General features: G+C 46.0%; 1 protein-coding gene across 3 annotated transcripts in view; it reads left to right on the forward strand.

Annotated features, from left to right (window-relative positions):
- Positions 1-21,012, forward strand: part of asb2a.1 (ankyrin repeat and SOCS box containing 2a, tandem duplicate 1) — a 55,528-nt gene that overhangs the window by 11,585 nt on the left and 22,931 nt on the right. For 2 of the 3 annotated variants that reach the window (XM_086002779.1, XM_086002781.1), the window contains exons 2-6: positions 6,312-6,579; positions 7,798-7,896; positions 8,825-8,991; positions 13,684-13,839; positions 14,187-14,432. In XM_086002779.1, coding sequence (XP_085858905.1) covers positions 6,332-6,579; positions 7,798-7,896; positions 8,825-8,991; positions 13,684-13,839; positions 14,187-14,432 — 916 coding nt within the window. In that variant the 5' untranslated portion in view covers positions 6,312-6,331. Of the gene's footprint in view, positions 1-4,202; positions 4,348-6,311; positions 6,580-7,797; positions 7,897-8,824; positions 8,992-13,683; positions 13,840-14,186; positions 14,433-21,012 lie in introns of all 3 variants that reach the window. The other variant, XM_086002780.1, reaches the window with a different exon arrangement.

Below are 21,012 nucleotides of genomic sequence, written 5' to 3' on the forward strand. Positions count from 1 at the left end.
GGAGTTCGACCGTCAACCCGTCTCTCCTACTCCGCTAAGTGACACCCAGAACATCTACATTGATGGGTCATCCTATCAAAGGGATGGAAAGCCCCTTACTGGATTTGCAGTAGTCATGCCTGACCGAGAACTTAAGTATAAATGCATTCCCCACTCTGCTCAATATGCTGAAGTTACAGCCCTGGTGACAGCAATCCAAATTACTCATGACATACCTGTTAATGTCTGGTCAGATAGTGCCTATGCGATTAATACTTTGTTATCTTTACCACTGTATGCTAGGAATAATTTTTGTACTGTTGATGGCAAGACCCTGCTCCATGCAGACCTCTTTGCTTCCCTTTGGGATTCTTTAAATTCACGATCAGACCCTGTCTGTATTGGTAAGGTAAAGTCCCATTCACGTTCTTCAGATGTACATACCCAAGGTAACTCACAGACAGATCATGCTGCCAAGGACGCCGCCGTTAACGGTGACCTCTGGAAAGCCCCTACCCCTCCCTTAAGATCAGTCTCGAGTATCCAAGGTGGGGACATCAACCTCCCTTCCCTCTAGGCCAGTTATTCCCCCTATGCAGTTGTTATTGCATGGCATCAGAATGGATGTCCGTTACCTCAGCCCACTCCATGGGCTGCGGACACACAATTGGCTCCGGATCAGTCTGGGGAAGCTGCTCCCCGTGTTAATGTACAACCCCCGTATGCGGTGGCTATCATCTGATCTCCCGGTTGTCTGTGTTCCCCCATCCATGGCACCTGAAATTTTTGATCTCCTGCACTCACATCCGGTAGGAGGACACTATTCAGCTGATGCAACTGTTCAGAAACGACGCAAATTTTCATGATATCCCGATTGCATCATAGATGTCACTTATAGGGTGAATCGTTGTCTGCCCTGTGTACAGCACAATCTAAGTGCCCACACTAATCGGGCATTGTTGCGCAGTCCCCCTCCTCCCGATGGGTCGTGGACCCACCTTCAAATTGATTTTATAGGACCCTTACCTACAGGACCTTCTGGCTTGCGATATTGTCTGGTTATAGTTGATAAATTTACTAAATGGATGGAGGATTTTCCATGTAAAACAAACACCGCATTGACAGCAGCTCGCCTTTTATTGGGGGAGGTGATCTGCAGGTGGGGAATGCCAATTCAAGTTGATAGTGATCAGGGATCACACTTTACCGCCCAAATTTTTACCGAATTGCAACAGATAATGGGTATCTCGCATAAACTTCACATCTCCCATCACCCACAATCATCTGGTGTAGTGGAAAGAGGAAACCGAACTCTGAAAACTATGTTAAACAAATTTTGTGCAGATCACCCCACCAAATGGTCCAGTATGTTGCCAATGTGTCTAATGGCTATTAGATCCACCCCACATAGCACAACGGGTATCTCATCCTACCAGGCTATGACCGGGTGACTAATGCGAATGCCAGCCCATCTGTTAACCCCTTCAGCCACACCCCTAGTACAGGGAATTGACAACCAGAAATGGCTTGAAATGGTAGTAGAGAACATAGAACAAACTAACATGTTTGTAGCTACACAAACAGGCAAATCAAACAACCAGGCAGAGAAATACTTTGACAAGAAGGTTCGAACATTTGAGTATCAAGTGGGAGATGTTGTAATGGTACTAAACTATGGGAAGAAGCCATGATCTCATTGAATGGCGGAGCAGGCTCGAGGGGCCGAATGGCCTACTCCTGCTCCTATCTTCTATGTTTCTGTTATGTTTCCCAATTATTGACAGGGCCAGTCCTTCGGTTTATCTGGTCCAATTCCCTGGGGAAAAGGGGAGGGCCAAGGTGGCTAAATGGTACCATATCAATCAGTTGAAAACTGTGAAAGAATAAGTATTCCTGGTTAGATGATAAACTGTAGCTTTCTTCACAATTTCTGTATTCTTTGTTTTGTATCATTGTCACTTGAAATGTATATACTTAGTCGATGTGCTAATGGTTGTAAGACTGAATTAAAACTGTGACTGTAATCATTGTGTTTTGTAGGTAACAGAGCGTGGGAAAAGCCAATACATAAGAACATAAGAACATAAGAAGTAGGAGCAGGAGTAGGCCATACGGCCCCTCGGGCCTGCTCCGCCACTCAATAGGATCATGGCTGATCCGAATCTAGACTCACGTCCACTTCCCTGCCCTCTCCCCGTAACCCCTAATTCCCTTATCTGCTAGGAAACTGTCTATCTCCATTTTAAATTTATTTAATGTTGCAGCTTCCACAGCTCTCTGGGGTAGCAAATTCCATAGATTTACTACCCTCTGAGTGAAGAAGTTTCTCCTTATCTCAGTTTTGAAAGGGCAGCCCCTTATTCTTAGGTTATGCCCCCTAGTTCTAGTCTCACCCATCAGTGGAAACATCCTCACCGCATCCACCCGATCAAGCCCCCTCACAATCTTATATGTTTCGATAAGATCGCCTCTCATTCTTCTGAACTCCAATGAGTAGAGTCCCAACCTACTCAACCTTTCCTCATACATCAACCCCCTCATCTCCGGAATCAACCGAGTGAACCTTTTCTGAACCGCCTCGAGAGCAAGTATATCTTTTCTTAAATATGGAAACCAAAACTGCACGCAGTATTCCAGGTGTGGCCTCACCAGTACCCAGTATAACTGCAGCAAGACTTCCCTGTTTTTATACTCCATCCCCCTTGCAATAAAAGCCAAGATTCCATTGGCCTTCCTGATCACCTGCTGTACCTGCATACTAACCTTCTGTGTTTCATGCACCAGGACCCCCAGATCCCTTTGTACTGTAGCACTTTGCAGTTTCTCTCCATTTAGATAATAACTTGCTCTTTGATTTTTTCTGCCAAAGTGCATAACCTCACACTTTCCAACATTATATTGCATCTGCCAAATCTCTGCCCACTCACTTAGCCTGTCTATGTCCTTTTGCAGGTTTTTTATGTCCTCCTCACTCACTGCTTTCCCTCCCATCTTTGTATCGTCGGCAAACTTGGATATGTTGCACTCGGTCCCTTCCTCCAAATCGTTAATATAGATTGCAAAGAGTTGGGGTCCCAGCACTGACCCCTGCGGAACACCACTGGTTACTGATTGCCAGCCCGAGAATGAACCATTTATCCCAACTCTTTGTTTTCTGTTAGATAGCCAATCTTCCACCCATGCCAGTATATTACCCCCAATCCTGTGATTTCTTATCTTGATCAGTAATCTTTTGTGTGGAACCTTGTCAAATGCCTTTTGGAAGTCCAAATACACTACATCCACTGGTTCCCCTTTATCCACCCTGTATGTTACATCCTCAAAGAATTCGAGAAAATTTGTCAAACATGACTTCCCCTTCATAAAACCATGCTGACTCTGTCCTATTAAATTATGTTTATCCAAATGCTCTGTTACTGTTTCCTTAGTAATGGACTCCAACATTTTGCCAACCACAGATGTTAGGCTAACTGGTCTATAGTTTCCAGCTTTTTGTCTACTTCTCTTCTTAAATAAGGGTGTTACATTAGCAGTTTTCCAATCTGCCGGGACCTTTCCTGAGTCCAGGGAGTTCTGGAAAATAATCACCAATGCATCCACAATCCCTACCGCCACTTCTCTCAAGACCCTAGGATGTAGGCCATCAGGTCCGAGGGATTTATCCGCCTTAAGTCCCATTATTTTACTGAGTACCATCCTCTTCGTGATTTTAATCGTCTTTAGCTCCTCCCCCCCCATTGCCCCCTGTTTGTCCAGTGTTGGGATATTTTTAGTGTCCTCTATTGTAAACACTGATACAAAATATTTGTTCAGTGTCTTTGCCATCTCCATGTTCCCCACCACTAATACAATCCAGTATGAGCTGCACAATTATCTGGCACAATTCAGGTACGACATTCTCCTGTTGTCTGAGGAATTCAGTGAGTTTGTGATGCGACTGAACTCCCCCCCTAAAGCAATTTTATGTTTTGGGGCAAGACAACTCGAGAATAGATATTGAAATTGACAGCATCGGGGACGATTCACACTGGTGAATATTGGGGTTTATATATCAGCTCACCCATAGATTCGTATCATTCCACATGCTCTGGTACTTCTCAAACTTGTAATGACAGTATATTTGATATATGTAACCTGTGTAGTAAGACTTTGATGCATAAGCCAAATGTGTATCTATAATCATGACTAACTGTACTAATGAATTAATGATGGATGAAAATCAGAGGCAATGTAGAGGAGACCCCAGGTGGGGTAAGATCAGGAAAGATAGAAGAAACAGAGGATACCCCAGGCGGGGCAGAATTGGAACACTGGAACAGTGAATTGAACTGTCGAACCAATAATTTAGAGTTGGCACGGTTGGTAGAGGTTCGTAAATGAGAGGTCGAAATAGAGTTTTTCTCCCTCTCAAGGTGGGGACTGTTAGAAACTAGGGGTGCCTAAAAATGTACATAGCCCAAGCAGCTGCAAGTTGCTATGTATTTTTGAAAGGAAAAAAAAAGTATAAAGCAACAGCTATTGAACAATGAAAGCAGCGCAAAACCATAATTCATGGGAATGTAAAAGTTCTGAGAGAAAAGTTCACAGCAGAAAAAGGAAGTGTATCATAGACCTTACTTGTGAAGGTCAGAATGGTGAGATAGCGACTGGTTAATGTGCAACAGCTCTGACTGGGGCCTTGTACTTGCTGGGTTAAGGGGGAGAGAGTAAAAAGAGATAAGATGGATTCCAATGGAGCAACCTTCAAAATGTAAAAAACAAGGATGAAGTAATGAGACCTTCTTTTGGGGAGAGCTTTCATACAAACACCAAGACAAAGAACTTAAGTTGTCATTGGTTGATGAAGTTTTGGAGGAACCTCTATAGGTTAAATGGTCTTGTCAATAACTTGGCCTCAGGCCCACCCCTAAAAAGAGAATAAAAGTGACACCCCAAGGGCTTGCACACAGACGGTGGAAGGGAGAGCCGAACAGAAGTTAAAAAGAGAAGTTGGGCTGGTCGAACACTCTTTTGAGAGTGATCCCATGCTCACCATTGAAGGCCCTAGAGAGAGAGAGAGAGAGAGAGAGAGGCCAGAAGCCAGAGAACTGTTCACGCATGCCAGCCGTCTGTCTGATCGGGTCCGGTACCAGCTGCTTGTCACGGTCGTATGTTTTTGCTGTATTGCTAGTGTGTTATATTCCGTCTAAACTCTGATTAAACACAATATACCCACCATATTGGTTTGCACTTCATCCTGTTTACCAGAGATACGTGAATCTCTACACTGTATCCTGAGACCCCTCGTTCTAGACCCCCCCAGCCAGGGGAAACATCCTCCCTGCATCCAGTCTGTCTAGCCTTGTCAGAATTTTATATGTTTCAATAAGATCCCCTCTCATTCTTCTAAACTCTAGTGAATACAGGCCTAGTCAACCCAATCTCTCCTCATAAGGAGATATTAGAACAGAAGAGGTAGGTTTTAAGGAGCTTCTTGAAGGAGCAAAGAGAGGTAGAGAGGCGGAGAGGTTTAGGGAGGGAATTCCAGAGCTTAGGGCCTAGGCAGCTGAAGGCACCCACCAATGGTGGAGCAATTAAAACCGGGGATGCTCAAGAGGCCAGAATTAGAGGAACGCAGAGATCTTGGAGGGTTGTGGGGCTGGAGGAGATTACAGAGATAGGGAGGAGTGAGGCCATGGAACGATTTCAAAACAAGGATGAGAATCTTAATATCGAGGCGTTGCTTAACCAGGAGCGTTATTTAATTCACTATTTAAAGCTGTGGTACAGTGGGTCCAGGGTCTGATACTGTGTTTTCCCCCTGGCTGAGTGAAGTGTGTGGTTATAGAGGAGATGGTAAGTGTAATCGATCCCTGGCTTTGGTTGGCAAACTGATCAATCTGTAACTGATCCCAGGACCTTTGGAGAGGTTGGGGAGAGGGTGTGTGAATTCCCTTGTGACCTTGGAAGACTCACACCTGAGGCTTTTGGTTTTCCACTCCGAGCCGATTTCTGGTTGCTAATTCGCACTTAATCCACGTGAAGGTGCCACAATGTTACAGCTCCAAGACGATAAGATGATAACGTGTTAGCAATCTCTAACTGGACACGTCTGGCTAATGTAACATGTCTCAAATCTTGAAGCTCAGTAAATAGAATAAAGACGCCGTATTAAGCAATCCAAAATAACCACATGTGCTCACCAGACAAATTAGATCACGTTGATTTTTCGTGAACCTCCCAGATTTGTTTTTTAACAGAACTGCACATAAATGGAAAGGAATGCAACAAAAAAAACCCTTGGCGAGCAATGGCTTTTTAAAGCTTGTGGTTTTGTTTTTCTCCATCCACAGCCCCCTGACGCTGCGGGAGAATGGCGACGGGAGTCACTTCCACCAGAGGCCCGGGACGCCTGTTTGGCCAGGAGGAGTACAGCCTTTACAGCGGCCTGAGTGAAGACGAACTCATTCAGATGGCGGTCGAGCAAAGCCTGGCGACGTCTTCTTCCTCGGGCCAGCCTCCTAGTTCGATGGTCCAGACTCACCCCAGAAGCCGAGGTCAGCCCCAGGTGAATCGCCCAGCGGTTCAGAACGTTGTCCCACAGCCGTGCGCCAAGAACAGGTGGGTGTCTAGACACAGGGCACGCGTGCTTCGGACTGACAGCTTCAAAGGACCAACCAGAGCAGCACACACATCCTCCAGGCTGAGAGCCCCAGAGACCACTTCATCCAGCACTCGCCTGCCTCGGGCTAAAAGCCCCAGGGGCCTTGTTCAGAGGGACACGCCTCTTTGGGTCGCATCCCTAGGGCAAAAGTAGACTAGGACACGATTGCACCAAGCAGGCAGGCAGGCAGGCGATCGACCAGTCAGTGTGTTCTCTGGCCTTTGATTGTGTGTGTGTGGTGTATGAGAGCAGTTAAAGTGCCCGTCTCTTCAGGCAACCATACCCAGTAAAGCCAATAGTAACAAAGGAAGCACCTTGGCAGAAAGTGAACTTATTAACTCTTGACGGGGCTCTATTTACTTATCAAACTCATTTCTGTATCATACTTGCTACTGATTCTGTTTAATTGATCATTTATATACTAATAACGTTTGATGTGAAAGTCATGCCAGATTTATAAACGAAATCCTGATATTACTATCTAACAGTATTGGAGGACAACGGAGTATTCTGTTTAGGTAGGTGGTGTTGGTAACATCCCCCCGAGATACTCTTGCGCATCATCTAACAACCTCCTGCCTTTTCTTTTAAGCTGGTCATTCAACCCACGAACCCTCCGTGGTGTGAATGTGTTCTTTATTCCGACCCCTCCCATCAATATGCTTGTTTGTCAGTCTGTCCCAAGCCTCGTCCTGTCCTCTCCACACAGTCTCTCGGATCTGCTGTGCATTTCTACTACTTTCTATTTTTTTTCCAGATTTTCAACATTTTTTTTAGCTTTTTAGTTATACTTGTTTGGTTTGGGATCACGTTTAAAAAAAATAAAATAATAGGCTACTATAGGTAGGTCTCAACAAATATAAAGACGACAGCATAAGTCAAATTTCAACTGCAGTGAATTGAAGTTACAGGAATCATTTGTAGCGTGGGTTTTCTTGCTTGAGCCCAGCAATAGTTGGCTCTGCGATGTGCCCCCTTCTCTGAAGCCGCTTACTCTATTGTCTTATATGGTCAAATAGTCCCTCGGCGTCTCGAAGCCAAAAATAAACACGTGCGAGAGCAGATTGGAGGCCAGCTGCTCACATTGACTCCAAAAAAAAAGAGACTGCGGGGAAAATGACGGGCTTCTCTTATTCCCAATATTTTTCACTGTTTCACTCCCGTCCTTCTGCCAGGTCGCCTGTGACCAGCGCGGCTCCGACAGCGAACCTTCCAAGAAGAGCCTTCTACAGAAGATACGACGGGAGTCTATTTCCAATCGCCAAGCCCGCTGTGTAAGTGTGTCTTTGTTTACAGCCGCGGGATGTTCTCGTTTATTGAAGGAAAAAAAAACCTCTCCTCGTCCCTTTTTAAAAAAAAGGAACGGGAACAACTCCCAAGAAACAGATGGTTAAAAAAAAAATAACTGGAGAACTTAGAGATCTAGCGGTGGGAAAATAGATTATAATAAACGGGTTCGGTTTATGAAAATATATTCGGTGACAGTGTAGCAAGTCGTCTTACAATTGGACTATCACCTTTACTTACAGCACGTTTACTTCAGTCAAGATTCAGAAATCTTTTATCACAGCCTTCTAAGCCTCTGCTGAAGTTAATCTGTGCCCAAACGTTCCCATTAAATAAAACTATGCAATAAGGAACATGGGGAAACAATGAAGCAGAAGATCACAGCAGATCAGCCGAGGGTCAGTCTGAGGTCCAGGGATATAGAGAGAGAGAGAGAGGCTGAGCGTGACTCTAACCCGTGGGTTTGAAGCTAGTGGCAAAAATGGTCATTCCTGCTAGCGGGCTCGGAATGTCTGCCTTTTTATTTTCCATTAAATGTTTGAATTTCTCTTGGTTTATTTTGTGCGGTCCCCTTGCTGTCGCCGCACTTGCTGTGACACCGAGCGATGACCTCAATGCCTCCAATGAATGACATCGGTCCTGTGGAAAGAAGAGGCGGAGCTCGCAATCCCTCTCGGCCAGTCAGAAAGTACCGCTAGAGGTGCCCATAGTATCATCAACCGGGGTCCAGCAACATGTCTCACTTTCCGAGGGCGCGCCTTATGCAACATGGGGTCTTTGTCCAGAAGGAATTATTTAATGATTGAATAAGTCGCTTTAAAGTGTTGGAATATTTTACCGGGTATGCACATTTCTGCTGTCTGGTTGAAAGACTGCACTGTGGTGCTTATTACATCTAACCGGTTTTTAATCTAGGGAGCTTGATCCTGCCATCGTTGCGATAAGCAATGGTGATGAAGAAACCTTGTCAAATATGATCAAATCCGGAAAAAATCTTTCTGTGGCAAATACGAACGGCTGGACCCCTCTGCATGAAGCTGTCTATTACAACAAACCGGACTGTGTGAAATTGCTGCTAAAAGGTCAGTAAGTGATCGGATAGGAACGACTATACTGTATTATAAAAGATTAAACTGCATGGCATGTACCTTGTCTGTGGGCCAATCGTGTAATGAAGGGGTTGCGAGACCTTTAGTTCAGTTTGGGGAAATGACCTGGGCTGTGCAGGAGCTGGGAAACAGCACTTATGCAGTCATTTGTCCTATTGTACAATTTACAGGATACTAATTGCACCAAATTTTCTCAAAGATATAACCTTGTATTGTACATGTTGCTATCTTCCAATATCTTTAGACATGCAATTATATCAGTTTTAATTTTGTTACTTGCCACCAGTGCAGGCAGCTCCGTTAAGTAACTAATTTACTGATAAACGCAACTATCAATTTGAATTGTTGTAATATAATGTTTGGTGCATTGTGGCTTTTTTGTTGAGTTGCCTTTCATATCATTCCTCATTCTATTGCTCCTGCTGTTAAAAATCTCAGGCTGGCCTAAGATGGGCGGTGAAGATAATTCATTCACTAGGCCGATGCTCAGCGGTTTGGTCCATTACAAACTAGGACGGTCTTGGGTTCAAGCCCTGGTCTGAGCTGATTCAACTGATGACAGTTGGGGCTACAATTGGCTTCAGTTCACCAAGTGCCAGCCTTGGCTCATTGGGCAGCACTCTCGCCTCTGAGTCAGAAGGTTGTGGGTTCAACTTGAGCACAAAAAATCTCAGCTGATGCATCAGTGCAGTGCTGAGGGAATGCTGCACTGTCAGAGGTGCCTTCTCTTGGATAAGACATTAAACTGTCTGCCCTCTCAGGTGGACATAAAAGGTCCCATGGCACTATATCGAAGAAGAGCAGGGGAGTTATCCTTGGTGTCCTGGCCAATATTTATCCCTCAATCAACATCACTAAAACAGATTAGCTGGTCATTATCACATTGCAGTTTGTGGGAGCTTGCTGTGCACAAATTGGCTGCCGTGTTTCCTACATTACAACAGTGACTACACTTCAAAAGTACTTCATTGGCTGTAAAGCACTTTAGGACATGCTGAGGTCGCGAAAGGTGCTATATAAATGCAAGTCCTTCTTCTAGGGAGGGGGAAAAACAGCCACAAGTTCCCATGCCTGGTCACTATCAGATGACCCCCGCTGGAAGTGTGTGTGTTTGAATGGCAGAGAAGGACAGAATCAGGCTCAGCTGTGAAGGCTCTCAATGAAGAAGAGTCACATAGAATCTTACAGCACAGAAGGAGGCCATTCGGCCTGTTATGCCGGTGCCTGCTCTTTGAGAGAGCTCCCGAATTTAGTCCCACCCCCAGCTTTTTCCCCATAACCCTACAAGTTGGCCCTGTAGAAGAAGCACCAAAGGGCATTTTAAACATGTAGAACTGTAACCCAGAGTCAATGCCTTCAGGAAAGAAAAGGAGGGAAGTGCAGAAACATATATTTAAAAATACACTGAAGAAGGTAAGAAAGAGACATCACATACTAGGAAGAAGTCGAAGCAGTTAAGTCGGTGATAAAAGAATGTTGGGACTTTGAGAGGAACGTGACAAACAATTGCTGAGGATACACAAAAAGAACAAAAGCCCTCTGTATATTTCATACAAAGACGGTCGAAGATCAGCCATGATCTTATTGAATGGTGGAGCAGGTTCGAAGGGCCGAATGGCCTACTCCTGCTTCTATTTCTTATGATCTTATGTTCTTAAAACTAGTAGATCTCTTGTGGTATGGTTCACAAGTGGTTTGGGGCTTGGATAATGGTATTCTGTATATAGAATCATAGAATAGTACAGCACAGAAGAAGGCCATTTGGCCCATCGAGTCTGTGCCGGCTCTCTTGAAGAGTAATCAAGTTAGTCCCACTCATAAGAACATAAAAAATAGGAGCAGGAGTAGGCCATTTGGCCTTTCAAGCCTGCACCACCAGGCTTCTCCACTCCCATTGTCCACATTCCTTCTCTTTCCCCATATCCCTGCAATTTTTTCTCCTGTTACCTGAACTGACCTGATGTCACTTTGTTTCTCATCAAAATCTTCTAGTTTGTATCAGCATGGCTCAGTGGTAGCACTCTCACCTCTGAGCCAGAAGGTTGTGATTTCAAGCCCACTCCAGGACTTGAGCACACAATCTGGGCTGACATTGTAGTGCAGTACTGAGGGAGTGCTGCATGTGTGTTGTGTTTCAGATAAGACATTAAAGCAAGGCCCAATCTGTCTATTCAGATGGATGTAAAGGATCCCATTACTTTTTTTTGAAGAAGAAAAGCAGGGAGTTCTCTCAATGTCCTGGTCAACATTCATCCCCCAAACCACAAAAACAGATTAACTGGTCATTCATTTCATTGCTGTTTATGGGACCTTACTGTATGAAAATTGGCTGCAGCATTTGTCTACAAAACTCAGTTTATCTGTCGGAACTTTCTGCACAGTGAACATTTGGGGGTGGAGGGAAGCTTCATAAATGCTGTGACTTTTAGCTGCATCTCAGAGGCACCTGATATGCAGGGTCATGTCAAGAGTTAAAGACCTGTCCTGTGGTTCCCCTTATGTCTATGATAATCATTCATTTTCTCTCTGTAGTTCTGTCTGTCACTGTCAGTTTTACATTGTTTCAGTCTTTCATTGTTTCTCTCTGTTACTCTTTCTCTCTCACTTTCTTCCTGTGCTTGTTACTCTCTCTTGCCCCCTATGTTTATCTCTGTTAAATTGCCCCTGTTACTCTCTCTTTCCCTCTGCATTTCTCTCTTTGCTTCTCTCATCCAGATCAAATCCATGGGAGCAAATAGACGGAAGAGCGGCAAGCATCTGGAGGGCAGGCAGGAATGGTATCATCAGTGAGCACATGGCTTTGATCTGTTGCACATAGGCGGATGTTCTTCACATTGGCTTTAGGACACTGGGCCTTCAGTTGGGCAGGGTCCTGGGTGCAGGGTGTAGGTGATTGCAGGGTTATCTGCTAACTGACTGAGGCTGTTGATTATGCTTCGGAAGGGGAAACACTGGAGCAATTGGAAGGTGGAACGAGGAAGTTTATTTTTACAGGTTTGAGCAGAATTTTTTCTTGCAATATTATTGGGCAGATATTTCTGCAGACTATGAGTGGTGACTAGCAAAAGTAGAAAATAACTAATTAGAAAGAAGAACTAGACAGTGACTTGACCAAGAAGAAAACTGATGATACTAGTGCACAACATTCACTACAGACAGAAAACTTCTTATTATGTAACTAGAGAGGGTGAAAGACTGAAAGAGAGATAGATAATGAATATTCAGTATCAATGCCCAAGATAAATATGTTATGTGTCTCATTGGTTCAGACTTATATGTGTATTTGTGGCTGAAATGAGAGTGCAAGACTGATACTATTGTGTTGTGGAGTGATCTGATTGTGGTTGCAATTGCTAATGTACTTTATACAATTAATTTTATTTAAAAAAAAGACAGTGGTACTTCTTCAATGGATCTTGAGCAGCGTCGAAGATGAAATGAGGTCCGCTGTAATGGCAAAGAAATTACCTTATGAAATACTGGAAAAATGGCTACAAATATTGTGAGATTTGTTTACTAAGTACATTTGCAGGCTACTTTAGTGCAGTGATATGATCACTTAAAACTAGCATTGAGCCTCCAAGTTTAAAAAAATAAATAAAAATCAGTGTGCCAGATTGATGGGATGTTTTAAATTAATATTCTTAGCTTTCTAAGAAGGCTGCCAAATATTTTTAAATAAAGCCACGCATAATTAAAGTCTCTAACTGATAGGGTATGTCAGAGCCTTTAGTTGGCGGAGAAAACATGCTTTGTAACCCTCAAGAGAATGTGGGAGAGCATTTCCATCGAGATGTTATTATCAAATAAAAATTGTTTATTACATGATAACGTGAGTAGATGTTTGTTATTTTTGTTACTTTGTTTCTTTAAGAATATTGTGTGACGATTGTAGAAGTTATTTAAAGTTGGCTCCCACTTCACTATCTATCAGAGCTAAAAAAAAGTCAAATTCCCATGCAATAGTTGTTCTCTATAAAATAAACAAACCATGAAACATGAAGTGATAAAAATATAAATGGAAAAAGAAAAGTCACAAATGCTGGAAATCTGGAATAAAAATAATAAATGCTGGAATTCCTAGCCTGTCCATCAGCATCTGACAGAAATCTTTTTTTGTTAGGCAAGGGTATTAAGGGGTATGGAACCAAGGCGGACAGATGAAGATACAGATCAGCTATGATCTAATTGAATGGCGAACAGGCTCGAGGGGCTGAATGTTCCTAAAGGTTAACATTTCAGGTATAATGCACCAGAACTGATCAGGTTGGAGAAGCCTCTTAAATTAGATAAGAAAAATTAAGGACAAGGGAAGAGGAGAATAGCACGTACAGATGAAAACTAGCCGTTAATGGGTTTGATAGCCAAACAGATTTTACAACACTGGAAAGAAGTGTAAAGAGTTATACACTATACAAATCCATCTCAGCCAGAGGTCAGGCACGCAGACCAAGTCATTGGAAAGGCAGAGGGATGAGTCAGACATGGCTCTAAAATTAGAAGGGAAAACACTTGAAATGGAGTAATAGAGGAAGAAGTAAATATGAAAGTACGGAATAGAGCTAAAGTCTGAAACGATTGATATCAATGCTCAGCCGCAGAATGACCAAGAGGAAAATGAGGTACTGTTCCTGAAGTTTGCATTGAAATGTTTTTTTTTAATAGCTTATCCCGGAACTGTAGACTGTCGGACACTAGCAGAGGAAACCGCTTTATACTTAGCGACAGCCAAAGGATACTTGGAGTGCATGACTTATTTACTGGAAGCAGGAGCAGAATGTGACATCACTAGTAAGACGAAAGAAACTCCGCTCTACAAAGGTAAAATAAAACTGATGAAGTGTAACTGCTTGACCTCAGTTAACCTACTGTGCCAAATACAATACATTCCTGTGTACAGATTACAGTTGCTAGCATGGTAAATGCTTGAGAATTATATGGGTTGTGCCAGGAACGCACATTACAAAATTGTGCACTCCCAGCTCACAATTTCCCATCCTAAAATCACTGTCCTGCAGTGTACAAGTTTACAATATGCTCTACTGGGGCAGGCCAGCAGAATGTTTACACATAAACTATACAGCTGTACAATCTGATCCTGAACCACTAAAAAATATTCCAAATGTCCTAAGCACGTGCTTTAACTTTACAGTTACTTCTTTTAACAGCCTGTGAAAATAAAAGTGTGGAAGTTATTAGACTTCTGTTAAAATATCACGCCGATGTGAATCACCGCTGCAACCGTGGATGGACTGCTCTTCACGAGGCTGTGGTACGAAATGATATGGACATCATCGAAGCTCTGTTCATGGCTGGTGCCAAGATTGAGGCATCAAATGTTTATGGAATCACGCCATTATTTGTTGCAGCACAAAGTGGACAGTTGGAAGCTGTACGTTTTCTCACAAAGTGTGGTAAGTAATGTTCCCTCTAATGCTTTTTTGTACTGAGCGGGCCACGAACTCCTTTGAGCACGAACTTTTTGTCTGTGGGCAAATTTTATAACAACAAATTTTACAACAACAATGGCAGCAACAGCCACCACTTAAAAACATGTATACAGTAACGCTATATTGCCACCCCACCATCTCAAATCATGAGACAATCAGATAAGGTTCTACACAAGTTTAACATAACTTCCCTGCTTTTGAATTCTGTTCCTCTACAAATTAATCCCAGTGCTTTATTTGCACTTTTATGGCTTTTTTAACCTGTGTTGCTACTTTTAATGATTTGTGAATCTATACCCCGAGATCCCTTTGCACCTCTACTCCATTCAGACTCTTATTTTCCAAGGAGTAAGTTGCCTCCTTATTCCTGCAACCAAAATACACCACCTCACACTTATCCAAAGTGAAATTCATTTGTCATTTACATGCCCATTCTGCAAGTTTGTTTACGGTAGAATTAATTAAAAGCTTTTAGTTTGTCATGTACAAACTCTATTTTTTTAAAAGAATGACTTGTCAGAAATGATTGGGATATCAAACAACTGCATAATAATGCATCAACACTTCAGAAATGTCACTGAGTTACACGGTTATACATCGACAAACAATCCAAAAGCCCAAGGTGAGCTGAAAGAGGCGTATCTATTCGTGCAATCTGTATTAATTTTAATGTTTTCAATATATCAGCCCATCCCTCATGTCACTATAGCAAAGGCTGCACAAGCAGCAGGAGCAGCGGCTTTCCTATGGTGCTGGCGGTCTGTACGGCCACATAAGTAATTAGAATATTAATCACAATGCAACCAGACAACCAACAAATATAAAGTGCTGTAGTTCTTTAGTTCACAGTATTAAAAAGAACTGAACAAAACGGGTTTCCATATTTTCAACTTCATAGAAACATAGAAGATAGGAGCAGGAGTAGGCCATTCAGCCCCTCAAGCCTGCTCCGCCATTCAATGCGATCATGGCTGATCATCCAAATTCAGTACCCGGTCCCTGCTTTCTCCCCATATGCCTTGATCCCTTTAGCCTTAAGAAATATATCCAACTCCTTCTTGAATATATTTAATGTATTGGCCTCTACTGCCTTCTGTGGTAGAGAATTCCACAGGTTCACCACTCTCTGGATGAAGAAATTCCTCCTCATTTCTGTCCTAAATGGCCTACCCCTTATCCTTAGACTGTGACCCCTGGTTCTGGACTCCCCGACCATCGGGAACATCCTTCCTGCATCTAGTCTGTCCAGTCCTGTCAGAATTTTATAAGTTTCAATGAGATCCCCTCTCATTCTTCTAAACTCCAGCGAGTACAAGCCCAATCGACCCAATCTCTCCTCATACGTCATTCCTGCCATCCCAGGTATCAGCCTGGTGAATCTTCGCTGAACTCCTTCCATGGCAAGAACATCCTTCCTCAGATAAGGCGACCAAAACTGCACACAGTACTCAAGATGTGGTCTCACCAAGGCCCTGTATAACTGCAGCAAGACATCCTTGTTCCTGTGCTCAAACCCTCTCGCTACGAAAGCCAACATACCATTTGCCTTCTTAACCACCTGCTGCACCTGCATGCTTACCTTCAGCGACTGGTGCACAAGGACACCCAGGTCTCGTTGCACTTCCCCTTCTCCCAATCTATTGCCATTTAGATAATAATCTACCTTCCTGTTTTTGCCCTCTCTCTCGCTTCCCCATCTGATCCTGTCACTCTCTTCCCCTCCGATCCTTTCTCTCTCTTCCCCCTCCGATCCTCTTCCCCCTCCAATATCTCTCTCCCCCCTCCGATATCCTCTCCCCCCCTCCGATATCCTCTCTCCCTCCCCGATATCCTCTCTCCCCCTCCGATATCCTCTGTCCCCCGATATCCTCTCTCTCCTCTCTCCCCCCGATATCCTCTCTCTCTCCTCTCTCTCCCCCCGATATCCTCTCTTCCCCCCGATATCCTCTCTCTCTCCCTCCGATATCCTCTCTCCCCCCTGATATCCTCTCTCTCTCCCTCCGATATCCTCTCTCCCCCCGATATCCTCTCTCCCCCCGATATCCTCTCTCTCCTCTCTCTCCCCCCGATATCCTCTCTTCCCCCCGATATCCTCTCTCTCTCCCTCCGATATCCTCTCTCCCCCCCGATATCCTCTCTCTCTCCCTCCGATATCCTCTCTCCCCCCGATATCCTCTCTCCCCCCGATATCCTCTCTCTCCTCTCTCCCCCCCCGATATCCTCTCTTCCCCCCGATATCCTCTCTCTCTCCCTCCGATATCCTCTCTTCCCCCCGATATCCTCTCTCTCTCCCTCCGATATCCTCTCTCCCCTCCGATATCCTCTCTCCCCCTGATATCCTCTCTCCCCCCGATATCCTCTCTCTCTCCCTCCGATATCCTCTCTCCCTCCGATATCCTCTCTCCCCCTCCGATATACTCTCTCCCCCCGATATCCTCTCTCCCTCCGATATCCTCTCTCCCCATCTGATATCCTCTCTCCCCCTCCGATATCCTCTCCCCCTCCGAAATCCTCTCTCCCCACTCCGATATCCTCTCTCCCCCCTCCGATATCCTCTCTCTCCCCCCCTGATATCCTCTCTCCCCCCGATAACCTCTCTCCCCCCCGATATCCTCTCTCCCCCTCCGATATCTCTCTCCTCCTCCTCCGATATCCTCTCTCTCCCCCCTCCGATATCCTCTCTCCCCCCCGATATCCTCTCTCCCCCCCGATATCCTCTCTCCCCCTCCGATATCTCTCTCCTCCCCCTCCGATATCCTCTTTCTCCCCCCCCCGATATCCTCTCTCGCCCGACATCCTCCCCCCCTCCGATATCTCTCTCCTCCCCCTCCGATATCCTCTCTCTCCCCCCTCCGATATCCTCTCTCCCCCCCGATATCCTCTCTCCCCCCCGATATCCTCTCTCCCCCTCCGATATCTCTCTCCTCCCCCTCCGATATCCTCTTTCTCCCCCCCCGATATCCTCTCTCGCCCGACATCCTCCCCCCCTCCGATATCTCTCTCCTCCCCCTCCGATATCCTCTCTCCCCCCTCCGATATCCTCTCTTCCCCCCGATATCCTCTCTCCCCCCTCCAATATCCTCTCTCTCTCCCCCGATATCCTCTCCCCCCCTGATATCCTCTCTCCCCCGATATCCTCTCTTCCCCCGATATCCTCTCTCCCCCTCCGATATCCTCTCTCTCTCCCCCTGATATCCTCTCCCCCCCCGATATCCTCTCTCCCCCCGATATCCTCTCTCCCCCCGATATCCTCTCTCCCCCCCTCCGATATCCTCTCTCCCCCCCTCCGATATCCTCTCTCCCCCCTCCAATATCCTCACTCTCTCCCCCTGATATCCTCTCCCCCCCGATATCCTCTCTCCCCCCCGATATCCTCTCTCCCCCGATATCCTCTCCCCCTCCGATATCCTCTCTCCCCCCTCCGATATCCTCTCTCCCCCCTCCGATATCCTCTCTCCCCCTCCCCCGATATCCTCTCTCTCTCCCGATATCCTCTCTCCCCCCCGATATCCTCTCTCCCCCCCGATATCCTCTCTCCCCCGATATCCTCTCCCCCTCCGATATCCTCTCTCCCCCCTCCGATATCCTCTCTCCCCCCTCCGATATCCTCTCTCCCCCGATATCCTCTCTCTCCCCCCGATATCCTCTCTCCCCCCCGATATCCTCTCTCCCCCTGATATCTTCTCTCCCCCTCCGATATCCTCTCTCCCCCCCGATATCCTCTCTCCCCCCCGATATCCTCTCTCCCCCCTCCGATATCCTCTCTCCCCCCTCCGATATCCTCTCTCCCCCCTCCGATATCCTCTCCCCCTCCAATAGCCTCTATTCCCCCCGATAGCCTCTATCCCCCTGATATCTTCTCTCCCCCCCCGATATCCTCTCTCCCCCCCGATATCCTCTCTCCCCCCCCGATATCCTCTCTCCCCCCTCCGATATCCTCTCTCCCCCCTCCGATATCCTCTCTCCCCCCTCCGATATCCTCTCCCCCTCCAACAATAGCCTCTATCCCCCCCGATAGCCTCTATCCCCCCCGATATCCTCTCCCCCCCGATATCCTCTCCCCCCCCGATATCCTCTCTCCCCCCATATCCTCTCTCATCCCCCTCCGATATCTGTTCCCCCCTCTGATCCCTGTCTCTCTCCCCCTCCGATTCCCTCTCTCTCTCTCCAGCCTCCGATCTCCACTTTCTTCCCCCTCCGATCCTCTCTGTCTCTCCCCCAGTCTCTCTCTCTCTGTCTCCCAATCTCACTCTACCTCTATCTCTCCCCCAGACTCTCTGTCTCTCCCCCTCTCTCTCTCTCCCCCAGTCGTTCTCTCTCTCTCCCCAGTCTCTCTGTCCCAGTCTCTCTCTCCCTCTCTCTCCTCCAGTCTCTCTCTCCTCCAGTCTCTCTCTCCTCCAGTCTCTCTCTCCCTCTCTCTCTCCTCCAATCTCTCTCTCCCAGTCTCTCTCTCCCAGTCTCTCTCCTCCAGTCTCTGCCTCTCTCTCCTCAAGTCTCTCTCTCTTTCTCTCTCCCCCCTTCGATCCTCTCTCTCCCCTTTTGATCCTCGATCTTCCCCCAGCCACCATCAGATCCCCTGATCTTTTCCATGCGGAGCCGAGGAAAGCGTGGCCTACGGTGCAGGCAACTGGGTACTGCGCATGTGCGGCTCCGGTATACCGCGTGCCTGCGCAGAAGGCCGCAAAGGTGTTTGTGCAAATAATCACAGCGCTTTTTAATCAGTCCTACAGGCTCCAGTTCTTCAGGCCCACAGGAGAAAATGGCCTCAGATGACCACTTGTGTGGGAATGCTAGTGAGCCCCCCCCCCCAATCTCCGCCGCCCCCCACTCCTCAGAAATGCAGGATTTGCCTTTGATCGGTCCTCTTTTTTTGGAGAGTGGAACCAGATTGTGAATGGCTGCATTTCTGGTGGTCTCACAGGCAATGACACCGGCCTGGAGATCTTGGTGGGCATCACCTCTGCCCTCGGTTGATCTCCATGCCGGCTTCTTTCTGCTGTCCAGGTCGCTGGGCAGTAGGGAGGACAACATTGAGGAAAGTACCAGCATGGGAAATCCTGCTCCATCTGACATTCTAGGTCCACCCAAACCTCCTGCGCTTGTGCTGCAATCCTGGATGACTTACACTGGAGTGTATCTCTGGCCCCAAGGAAATTCAGGGCCGCTGCCTTTGATTGTAAAGGGACTAAATCTGAATGTAGTCTTTGATGGTCGTCATCTCTGTGAATATGAATTCCTAGAATAGATTTAATTTCTTGGTTGGTGACCAGAAGGTGATCTTCTGAGGTTGATTTTAATTTGCATAACCTCTAACCTAAGAGTAGATAGCAAAAAAATAACCTCTGATTTAAATTCCTTTAAGTCAGAATTTTCTGTTACTTTTGATTTGTGTTAATTGTTTCAAATTCATTCTCTTTCTGCCATTACCCTTTCTTGGTCTTCCAACACCTAGTAGCACCCCTACCCTTAAAGTTGCTAGATCATTTTCTCCAGGGCTTTGATAATGCTGCCCTGAAACTCGCCACTGGGAAATACATAAAAAAGGCGCTGGCTCTTTATGTGTGGCGGAAGCTTCCAGTTTCTTCTGGATGCTTCCGCACAGCGATAGATCTAAAATGAATAAATCATTCTTTGATGAGACATAGCCACAAACCTACTACCCCATGGTAACAACTTTGGGGAGCTACCCTACCACCAGGGAATGGAAGACTGTCTCTGAGCAGTGCTTCAAAGGGAAGCCAGGGCAACAGTGCAGGTGCTCAGTTACTAACCTGACACCAGCAAGATTCCACTGACCTCGGCAAGTCCTCCAATGGCTAAGAGATGGGTGAATGCCCACTAGCTCCTTGCCTTCTCCCTGAAGGAGGTGAGGTGGGGATGCCCCCTTCGGTGTACTGCCTTTGGTGGGTATTGTGTGCCAATCTGTCCTGCAAGAAGACAGAGTGATGAGGGTATGGCTAGGAGTTGAGGAGTATCTGCCAAGTGGCATGGGAGAGGTGAAGTAAGAGATGTGGGGGGGATGCGGCTGTTAAAGTGGAAGAAGGTCGTTTTAGGATTGTGCGTGTAAGCAATTCCTGTGAGGAAGCTGGGTAACCATAGTCAAGATGCTGATTTAGAGCCATCCCTTAACCAGAGTGGAGGGTTAGTTGTGTAAATGTTGCTTTAAGAGGGTAAAGAGTGTGCTGGTGCCCAAGCTGGGCAAGGAAGAAAAGGAGAGAGTGCCCAGTGTGTTACCTTGCCATCCCTAGAGAGGTCATTGCACTTTTTCCGATACTGGTTTGCAGTCCTGCAGTTGAGGGAGTTGGTGTTCAGTGCTAGCGCCACCTCCCTCCAGGTCACACAACAACTTGCATTTCTATAGCACCTTTAACGTAGTAAAATGCCCAAGCACTTCACAGGAGTGTTATCAAACAAAATTAGTCACGGAGCCACATAAGGAGATATTAGGAGCGATGACCAAAAGCTTGGTCAAAGAGGTAGGTTCTAAGAAGTGTCTTAAAGGAGGAGAGAGGTAGAGAGGCGGCAAGGTTTAGGGAGGGATAGC

This window comes from Somniosus microcephalus, chromosome 12 (genome assembly GCF_052327205.1).
Source record: "Somniosus microcephalus isolate GS21.2 chromosome 12, FLI_Smic_1.0, whole genome shotgun sequence".
NCBI classification, from domain to species: Eukaryota; Metazoa; Chordata; class Chondrichthyes; order Squaliformes; family Somniosidae; genus Somniosus; species Somniosus microcephalus.